Below are 11,148 nucleotides of genomic sequence, written 5' to 3'. Positions count from 1 at the left end.
CCCACACAGTTCTACATACCCCCGCCATAATCCCACGTACACCAACACCCCCCCACACCCCCCACTATACCCTCAAACACTCCCACAGCCTCCACACACATTTCCACCCTCCCACAGCCTTGTCTCTCTCTCCCACCATTGATCACCTTTTCCGTTTAGCACTCAGTCTTCATTCACTGCCTCTCTTGTTTGCACGCTTGTCTGTTTAAACATTCCTTTCACGCATCCCTCAGCTTTCTCCCTCCATTAATTTTTCCTCTCATACACACTTATTCCCAGCCACTTCTGCCCAAATTGGTTTATTTTTTCATATACTAATTTCCCAAATGCACTCTTCCATGTACCCCCAACACTCATAAACAGGTCAGGGGAGTGAACGGCGAGGATTTTCCTCTTCCTGCTCCCATTACAGGACACTGGAGAAGAGATTCCCTTACCCACCTTATTCCTTCTCACTTGAAGGACCTCCTGGAATTGAATGATGTTCTTCTCCTCCACCATCAAGATGTGTCTGAATAGTAATTACTGCTAGTGACCCATAAAGATTACTCAGCACTTTGTATGGAGTGGTTGTGCACAACTTGTGCAGTTGGTACTTCCACAATCAGGCCTACAAGTTGTATGTGTTTGTAGCTTATTATATCAAAAAAGGAATAGAGTTAGGGGCATAATAATAGTGAAAAATGTAAAGCTTTGTGAAAAACCAGGGCTAGCTTGGACAGCTCTCCTCTGTTTTTGGCCCTCTTTGCTCATCAACAATCTGGGAAGTGGAGACACGGTTTGAGACGGTCAGTGGTTTAAGGCATGGAGATTATCCCGCTGCACATATCTATGCTCATTAAACACAAATTAAACACTGCAGAACCATGTATTTGAAAACCGTTTTGAGAACAATAAAAATTTCATGAAGCAAAGAACCTGATAATTCCATTGAAACAGATAGGTAAGAGGTTGTTTAATTAATTCAGTGCAACTGACATTGAAGCATGTTTGAAAGGGTCAAATATTCCAATGGTTATTCATGTTCAAGCTTGCTTTTCAGAGCTCCATTTCTTTGCAGCATGTGGAGGCATGGCAGAGCAGCATGGAATATGGCTTGGCCAACTGAAAGAATGAACATGGAAAACCATTCTTGTTCAACCTACATGTATTTATTTTCAGTAGACTACAGTATTTTTCTTATTTTTCTCTTTTATTCTCTTTCTCTCTCCTGTTATCTGTATTTGTGCTAATTTTTTGGCATTACTCCACTCTTCCTTTACTCCACATTCTGGTTTGGTTGTGATTCTTCCATGTTTTTCTTTCCCATTTCATGGTCATCTTGTTCTCCCATTTCTTTTGGTACTTTCATTGCATGTCCATCGTCCTTTCTCTTTTATTTTCCCTTCTCCCAAACTTCTTCCTTTTCACAGCATTGGAACACGGGAGATAGTCACCCAGAAGAACCTGAGTGGCTTGGTGCCCATCCGAGATTTCAGGCTAGATCCCAGTCTTCTCTACTCCATTCCTTTACTAGCTCTGAGCCCCAATTTACTGATTGTGTGGCTGTTTCTGAGCGTAGCATACCTGGTGGCCAGATTACGTTGCAAATGAAGACCAGTTTAAAAAAAAAAAAAGAAAAAAAAAAGCAAAACACAAAAAATAAAGTGCTTGAATATGTATTGCCACTTGGTACCAACTGGACAAAGGAATGTCATAGCATTGTCTGCCAAGAATTATTATTATGCCTTACAATATTACGTTTATATTGTACTAAACTGTAAATAATACATCAAATTATTTTATCAAGAGGAATTGTATTGAAAGTTTAGACTGTTGTTATGCTTTCAGTGCTTGTAACATACTCTGACATTGGCCTGTTACCTCGTTACTTTTAGTCGGCCTGAAGATCAGTTTCTCTTACCAAATACTTCTCTTACATTCGGATATAAGAGTCTGTCACATATAGTTTTATGTTACTTGTTTCATGTATTCCAGAGAAAGAAACTCTGTCTGACAAGAATTTGTATCTTTTTGTATATTCTTTAAATGTATGCTAATCTTGCCTTTCATTTTTACGAGGTATGAAGAGAAAAATTTAAAAAAATAGGTTGGGTTTATAACAGGTTTATCTAAACAAATATATCTAACACCTTTCTACCTTCATTTCAAAGTATAATCTCTAAATTATAGTAGAAAACAGTTTGTAGAGCCATACTCTTGTTCCTTTCTCACATTTAAATCCAATAGTATAATGTACCCATGCCAAAAATAACTTGAATTGCAGTGTACTGCATGCAATATTATATATTTATAGGTATACATTTTTGTAATATATTAAAGAAAATGACTGTCAGAAAGAGGAAAGAATGTAGTTGAAATAGGCTGCTAACCATCCATTATGTACTTGTTCCTCTTTGAAGAGATGCTCCATTTTTAAATTATAAAAAAGAAATCCCAAAAGAGGATGTTATCCTCTTAGACATGAGTGGCACTTGAGATTTCAGGTACAAAAAATGATGCATCCTTTGGAAAGTGATTATACTAAATTACAAAGTGAATGGGTTTTGAGGCAGTGACATGAGACCAAGCGCTAGCGGTAGCATTTTTTTTCTTAAATATTTGAGAGGCACTTGAACATTCTTGTCTTGGAAGATGTATAAGGGCAAAGACAGATAAACAGCGAAGACCAAGTTAATATGCAATTACAAAAGGAGACCAAAAGAGCTTTACTCATTTCACCAAAATGAAGGCTTATAGGAAAGTTGATCATTGTCTAGAAATATTTAATGGGGTAGGAGTAAGTACCGGGAAAGGAGCAAAGCAGTTGAAGCAGAAGGACAATGTTGACATAAAAATAAACAGATATAAACTGCCACCAACAAATTTAGGCTGGAAATAAGGAAAAAGCTTCTAGTCAACAAACAAATAAGGTTCTGGAACAGTCTTCCAGTAGAAATAATGGGGGCAAGAAATCAATCTATCTTTAGGAGGATGGAGCTTGGTAATTTTATAGAAAAGTTTATTATGAGTAGCCTACAATAGCAAGGCACTAGACTTGATGACCCATCATGTCTTTTCCAGTCCTCTGTTCCTAATTTTTACCAGGATTATTCCTGTAGTCTCAAATAAGTCCATCTCAGCATTCAGAAAGGTAAATTTAATAAATTTTGAGAAGAATTTCTGATGGGTAATAATTCAAGATAAAAAACAGATGAAAGAGCAGTTTAGGATCTTAGAATAGAGTCCTAAATTCAGGAAATATTTAGTTTCCTATTAAAACTAAATTGGAGAGTACATGGCTGCAGTTTTTTTACTTCACCAAATCAGATTGTGCAGTGCACTGTCTCCTGGTTTCACTGTCATAATTTTTCCCCATGTTAGCAATACCAAAACTGAATCTTTTTTTTTTTTTAATTGGAACAAATGTAAGGAAAGCTTCAGGGCCAATGACATTAAAACCAGTACATGATGGCACTGGAAAGAACTAAACTTATGGAGGGCTGGTGCTCTGAAGGTGTCAGTTGCTCTCCCACTATGTCCGATGATCACACTTTTCGGATTCCCGCCTTGGCTGTCCCCTGAATAACTTCCTTGGGTGCCAGAGTCTATGTTTGGCAGACAAGGTTCCTTGGGTGAATTTGATATCTTTTATTAGACCATAATAATAAAAGGTATCCAATTCACCCAAGGAACCTTGTCTGCCTATGTCCTTAGACCAACATGGCTACAACCTAAACCCCTGCAAAGTCTATGTTTGTATTATGTGAATAATAAAATAGACCAAGGCAGTGGCATAAACTGGGGAAGAAGAAAGGTGGCATTCATGATCACAGCAGCAACCAGAAGCTACTGCTGCTGCTTTGCTTTGGGCACCCAGCTGCATTCTTTTGCTGCTGGACCAAGGACTAGTTCGTGCAAAGTATTGACCCCACTGGTCCCAGTGTAGCAGAGTGCTTATGTAATTTTGAGTATGTGCACTCCCCTCAGAAGTCACTGGCATTATTTGTGTGCTTAAAATGAAATATGCATACAGGCACACCAGCCCAAGCCAGCAAAGTAAAGGCAAGATCAAGTCCTACATTATACAAATTTCTCATGATGAAAAAACTTTAGGTCATCAACATCAATGTGGAGTTTGACTGCAGCAAAGCCAAGATTCCATCCTTTATTTGTGACCTAAACTGTATTTCAATTCAGGTCTTCAGTTGAAATGCTATGTGCATACTTCCCTCATACCTCCCCCATAGGAAATTAATCCTTCATAAAAATATCCCATAAAAGTGATTTTTGATGAGAGGTTGAGTCTTGCACAGTGTCAAGTACCTTTAACTCCTAGTGAAAATGGTGGTAGATGGTCAACATTTCATGGGGTGCTTGGTTCTTTGTGGGCACATCTACACGTTGCCTTACAGCAACATTGTTACTGTGCACATATGATGCAGTAACTGCCCATACTGCACTGTACATGTGGTGAATAGTTATTTTTAGCAGCTATTTCGCTGTAGCAGTGCACCATAATGGGGGAGCACACCACTACAGCGAAGTAGCTGTTGGTCACGTGTAGACATCCGTGGATGCTACATTGCCATATCACATTGCTATGGCGATATGGCATCATGTGTAGATGTGCCCTACAACCCAAACCCTTATGATCTCTGAGAAGATCATCATTATGTCACAGGAATTAAATTTATTTAATAAGCTTATGAGCTGAGCTGTCTTCTTGACATTTCAGAATGCTTTTTATTGTTTAGTAGCTTGGGTTGGCGGTATGAAGATACCACCAGTGAGTGTTGGCAGATACTAAAGGAACAATATATTTTAATTAATCTAAGGTAAAGAGAACCTCTAAATTTAAGGTAAAAATAATTACTGCTGTGCCTTTGTTTATCATCACACATCAAAAGATATTTTGTATCACATTTAGAATTACAGTAAAGCAGTGGTTCTCAACCTTTCCAGACTCGAGGGCTCCCGCAGAAAAAGCCAGCACTTAATTTTCACTATATTTTTACTACGGAAAAGTAATAGAGCCATTCTTCTATTGCAAAGAACTTAGAAAGATCATAACAGTTCCCAAAGATTTTAACGCTATGAATCCCTATTTGAAATCCTTAGGTTTATCTTGTGAATCATGTTTGCATACCTAGCAGTGCTAACATTTCATGGCTCCCCACAGCATCCTTGAAAATATCTTAAGTTACCCCAGGATGCCATTGCACCCTGGCTGAGAATCACTGCAATAAAGGTTGAATCAAAGCCAATTAAATTAATGAAACTGTACTCCATTTGAGATTAATACATTGTTATCAACTCATCTTCATCGCATCTAGGAATCTCAGTGGTAAAGCAAGGATTTCTGTTCACAGTGAAATTACCAAAGAATGTGTTACTTAAAGGATTTTAGACTGTTGTTTCTGGTCAAACAGTGACTTCTGGACAATGAGCTATAAGCTGGTATATGTTGACATGGCTCCATTGAAATGGATTAAGCTCAGCTGATATACGTCTCAGCCGAAGATGTAGCACATAGTAAGATGTTGGTATCAGAAGATGTTATGCCAAAAAAACCCCAAAACAGAACAGCAACAAAAACCCTAAAAATCCTTGCAGGGGTGACTGATGCCTCCTAAGTCTGGGGGGGTCACAATTCGTGGGCAGGCCCAAGGGCGAAAGCGCCATATCCACTCCTATACTTCTGTGCCATGGCTTAGTGCCTCTCCCCCAACACACTGCTGGCCTGTACAGCAAAAAAACTGCCCCGTCCTGAACGGTGCTGAGTCGGGGGCCAATCTTGGGCGGGGGGGCACATGCCCCCCCATGCCTCCCCTGCCAGTTGCCTGTGAATCCTTGCATTACCATTACAGTGTTTCACCTCATACATGTGCAATAACTAGATATGATAGATTGAATTCTGAACGGACACTTAAGACTGAGTACCATAGCTTTCTGGTGTGTGTTCCATGTTCACTTAGCCTTATTGTTTAATGAGTAATTAAAAAAAAATATGCATATATGTATATAATTTGTTCTAAATAACATAAATATTAAAAACAAATCCTGCATAGAAATGTATTTTACACCATAAACAGTAATGGTTCCTTTGCAGCAGAATAATGCAAGACAAATAGCAGGATCCATGTTGTAAACATATTTTTTTGTTCATGCGTAGCAGACATTTCTCAAACTTCAGTAAGGTGTTTTAGAAGAAAAAGCCAAAAGAGTAAATGAAGTTAAACCAGGCAGCAAATTCTTACATAACCAATTTGATTAACAAAACTCAAATAAGCCCAGCAATTTCCTGTTAATAATGGGAGGTTTTCAAATGTCAAATCCACCTTCTGAATGAAACTATCAAGGGGTTAGTTCAGGGGTGGGTAAAATGCGGCCCGCGAGCCGGATGTGGCCCACCAGGTTATTCTATCCGGCTCGCAGGGCTCCTAAAAAATTTAGAAAATTAATATTTATCTGCCTCTGGCTGCCTGTCATGCGGCCCTCGATGGCTTGCCAACACTTGGTAAGCAGCCCTCCACCGAAAATAATTGCCCACCTCTGGGTTAGTTAGTACTATCTTTAAAATAGGAATATCATAGCATTTCCACCACAGACTAGTGTACTGTACATTTAACCATCAAATTATAGCTTTAAACCATTATCATTGTTCATTTTTATATTATGTCGTTAGGAAGGAAAATGAAAACACTCATGAGTATCTAGAAGAATTTGTAGTCTATCTTAAAAATACTGTGCTTCCACTTTTTAAGACTGTTTTTGGAATACTAGAATTTTGAAAAAGGAACTTTGCAGTAGATTTTAGAATTGGAGTATAGAAGCCTTATAACCGGGGTAGTCTTTGTTATCGCACAGAGCCTCCCCACAGTATAGGACAGCTATTTCACAGTATTAGAAAAGTTTGCACTTGAAACTCTGTACAGCTTTATATGATTGGGCAAATGACTGCAAATGATGCCAGTCTCTCTTTGGCATCCATATAAAGCTGCCAATTCAGGATTGAGATTCTGTTAGTAGAATATGTTTACTTTGTATGTGTAAATGGATATGAAAACCATTTGGAAAATCATTATTTTTGTATTAGCTATAACCTTTAAGTAAGCTCTGATAATGTTGACATACAAGGAACAATAAAATTGTTTTAAAACTTTTGTTCAGAGATCAGCAGGGGTTTTTTTCTTTTTTTTCAAGTTAATTTACTAACAAATTAACAGAACTGTTTTTAAGCAATCTTTTGGGATTCTTTGTGCAATATAGTGGCATTTAAACTTCACAGCAATGTACCCTGAAATACATGAAACCATCTTAAATATAAAATATTTGTTCCACCAGATACACTGCTGCTTTTTAGAAATGCAAAACAAGCAACCAAACAGCATGTTTCCATTCTATGTGCTTCTCACTAGCATTGCTTGATGATTCACCATTTTTAGTATTTGCTGTGGCAAATGATTTAAACACCCATTAAAACTAACCAACTTTTTTTTAATGTTATGAAATAACCAGTTCATTTCATCTTAGTTTAAGTCGTTTGGTTTTTTTTTTTCCTTTTTACTGCTGTCATTTTTTGTGCTTGTTTTTTTTCCCCAGTGAGGGTTGTCGACGGGAAAATACAATGAAGAATGTTGGATGTCGCAAGTATGCATTTAATTCCCTGCAACTGAAGGCTTTCCCAAAGTATTACAGGCCTCCAGAAGGAACTTATGGAAAAGTTGAAACATAAACATACTGTGTCCTGTAGTTGCTGTTACATTAAAACATGCGGATATATTCTAGTTTAATATATGAACTTGTCATCAAAACCAGATAAATAATTTTTTTGTACATTTCACTAGATCATATTGAGCATGTTACTTACTGAATTGGAATCTGTAGCAATGATTGTTCTGACACCTTAGCTTGAGAATAGCGTGATGACTCTCTGCCCATTTAAATAGCCTTCAGTGTATGTAAGGTGAATAAATACTGTATCATTGAATTATTGCATATATGCAAATAGCTAGGTATCTCCTGGATGGCAAGGACTTTCTGAATGGCACTTAGGCAGCTGTTTCACCTAACATCTTTTTATACTGAGTTGACTTGAGATTGAACTTTTCATAATACTTTTTAAAACTGTGTGTGAAACCTCAAAGTTGTAAATAATAAAATGACTGGACCCTACACAGTCTGATAATTGCAGAATGCATTGTTACAATCCAGAAACAAAAGTTTAATTTTAAGAAAAATCTCAGCACAATCAAAGTCAGGCATTAAAATGCTTTACTGTATAAATAATGCCACCTTTCCTGTAGGAGGCCATTAGTGTATAATGCCAGACGCTTTATGTGAAGCCTTGTCCCATTTCAAATGAAGCCAAAATTTCCATTCCTTTCACTGGGAAAGGAATGGGTTCTCAGTTGCCTGATTTATTTTCAGCATTTTTTCAAACATTTATGTTATGGCACTTTCTTAGCTGCTAATGCCAACAAACAAAATGCTAAATTTCAAATGCATTCTCATTTTCCACTACTGTAATTTATCAAGCAGCACAAGAAGCAAGCTGACAATGTTACACAAAAAATGCTCAATAATATCTGCATTATTGTACAGTCAGTAACACATTTTCCCCAGGGCTTTTTATATCACTTCCAGGTTAATAGTATCTGATTTTTTTGGTGTCGTTTCCAATACCTGCCAGTGCAGCAATGCTGTATAAATGCCCATTGTTCCCAAAAATTCCACAGAAAAATGTGTTTCTGTTTAGTTTTGCATTTTACCCAGCTGGGCTCTGTCAGAATGACAGGCAGGGAATAGGAGTATCTTGCAATATTTCTGATTACGGTAGGGTTGTCCTGTTTTGATACAAAATAACTGTTAATGCTTTTAAGGGCATACTTGTTCCATCTCATCATGACTAAGGTGATCAGATAAGTATTTTGAGAAGAAATGTATTTTGAGAAGAAATGTTCAATGGATCTCCTTGGAAACAGACTTTGCCAGGTTATAGAGTCCAAAAAAGAAGAGGAAACATGAATTTTCCAGAATTAACAGAATTCATCCTCCCTATTGTCACCGATCCCAGCATACAGCATTTGAAATGTCTACCTCTGTCCTTTTGGCTTTTAACCAGATAGGCCTGAGAATGAAAAATCTAGGGTTCAGTTTATTCTTAACAGAATAGCAACAGCCCAGTACATATATGACATTTTCCCTTCTCCCTGGTGTTTATGTTCATGCTTTTGCTGTTCTATTGATCATGTTCATTAAGCTCCCAAAATGCGACCTGCGGGCCAGATGCGGCCCACCAACCCATTCTATCTGGCCCTCAGGGCCCCTAAAAAATTTGGAAAATTAATAGTTATTTGCCCCTGGCTGCCTGTCATGCGGCCCTTGATGGCTTGCCAAAACTCAGTAAGCGGCCCTCCGCCCGAAATAATTGCCTGCCCCACCTTAGGAACTCTGCAAACTCTGTTTTCCTTAATAAAACAGCCTGGTGGGGTTGTGTTGTGTTATATTGTTTTGGTTTTTTGACAGGATGTAAAATTTGTGGTGAAAAGCCTTTCAGTTAGATTTCTGTGGATTCACATTATTTTCATTCATTTTGCTAAACTTGCTGTCCCTCTTCCATTATTAAATGCCACATTTATTTTGATGTAAACTAGACACTATAGATATCTTAGTTTCTCACTGCTGACACGTAGCTGGCCAGTTTACATTCATATATTTTGATTATGTGGTTAAAATATATATAACATCTTAGCTTGTTAAAATCTTCTTCCACAGGAAGGAAGAATAATACAAGAGGGGCTGTTACAAGTATTGCTGATCTCTTATGTTTTGTAGCCAATAAAAAAAATCCTCTCTAAATTATAGTTATACTTAATTTTGTAAATGCATATATTCTGAATTCCCAAATTCTTTACATGCATGCTTTTTGATCCCCTTTTTTAAGCAGTGGAGCATTAATCTTCTATATTGCATTATTCTGCAGAGAATACTTTGGTTTCCATATACTTCTATATACAATATTGTTACTACATGCACATAAATAGGCTTGCTTAAAGGGCATATTGAACAATAAGATCTTGAGCAGTTCATCAAAAAGAAAAAATTGAAATTTTAAAATCATAAAGAAAACTTTACAGGAGATTTTAAGCTTTTCTGTTGCACAGGAAAGGCAATCTTAAAGATTACTGTAAAATGGAGCTCTGTCTTATGTTCCTTTTAGTACATTTTTAAAATTATAAAACATACTAAGGTAAAAACCTGTTGCCAGGTATGTTCTGTGTATGTTCTGTGAAAGCACCTACAGCACAGTTGCCTTTTGTTTCATTTATATATGTAAAATTATTGTATAATACAACACTGTTTTGTCCCAACACAGTTGTACTTGCCGAGCTTTGTGCATTAAAATATTTTTATTTATTTGTTTTTGGGCAGTATTAATATATCATAAACATGGCTACCTGTTTTGTATATTCCTAGTTCATTCGATCATGTATGCTGTAAATGTGCTAGTCCTTAGAATGAGAAACAATAAAGAACTGACAAGAACCCCATGATAGTGACTTATTTTTAAATGCATCAATTTGTGGTAAACCAAACCAGTTCTTGACCCCCAAACTGGCCTTTCCGATAATATTTATCTGATGGAGAAGGTCTTTACATTTTTACATGAATTACAAAGTATCTGCTTACTTTAAGTCCTGCTAAAACAGTGGTGAACCATGCACTGTAGTTTACAACACAGTTAAACCAGGGATGAATGTAATTCAATATTCTGTGTAGACTTCACAGTGACGTTTAACAGGTAAGTTACATGAGTTATGCTATCCCTCTTTACTGCACAGCTTCTCTTAAAAGTTTCCCAAGGCCATCTTCTCTCTACTGATTGCTTCCCTTCCATTTATAACCCTTTCTTTCTCCAAGCCCATTCATAGCATCTGACAAAGTAGGCTGTTGCCTATGGATGTCAGCCAGCATTCACAGGACCTGGTTTAGGTTTAGATGGTTTGCTTTAAGGTAAGGATCAGTTGATTAACATTGGTTAGGTCACTCTAAACGTAATGCTTGTAGTACCCTATGAAAGCACATGCCTCTCTGAACCACTTTCATTATCACTAAAGTACCATCCTGCTCTACCTTCTGCCTTCCATTTATAGAATCCCTTCT

General features: G+C 37.3%; 1 protein-coding gene across 11 annotated transcripts in view; it reads left to right on the top strand.

Moving 5' to 3' along the window:
- INPP4A (inositol polyphosphate-4-phosphatase type I A) overlaps window positions 1-10,529 on the top strand; it is a 203,496-nt gene extending 192,967 nt beyond the window's left edge. For 9 of the 11 annotated variants that reach the window (XM_025207237.1, XM_025207243.1, XM_025207242.1 and 6 more), the window contains one exon: window positions 7,585-7,717. In XM_025207237.1, the coding sequence (XP_025063022.1) occupies window positions 7,585-7,717 (133 nt within the window). Of the gene's footprint in view, window positions 1-7,584 lie in introns of all 11 variants that reach the window. The other 2 variants (XM_025207241.1, XM_014521173.2) reach the window with 1 other exon arrangement.
- The last annotated feature ends 619 nt before the right edge of the window (window positions 10,530-11,148 follow it).

Source organism: Alligator sinensis, unplaced genomic scaffold (genome assembly GCF_000455745.1).
Source record: "Alligator sinensis unplaced genomic scaffold, ASM45574v1 scaffold144_4, whole genome shotgun sequence".
Taxonomy (NCBI): Eukaryota; Metazoa; Chordata; order Crocodylia; family Alligatoridae; genus Alligator; species Alligator sinensis.
Note: the sequence above shows the minus strand (reverse complement) of the source record. Positions and strands in the feature narration are given on the sequence as shown.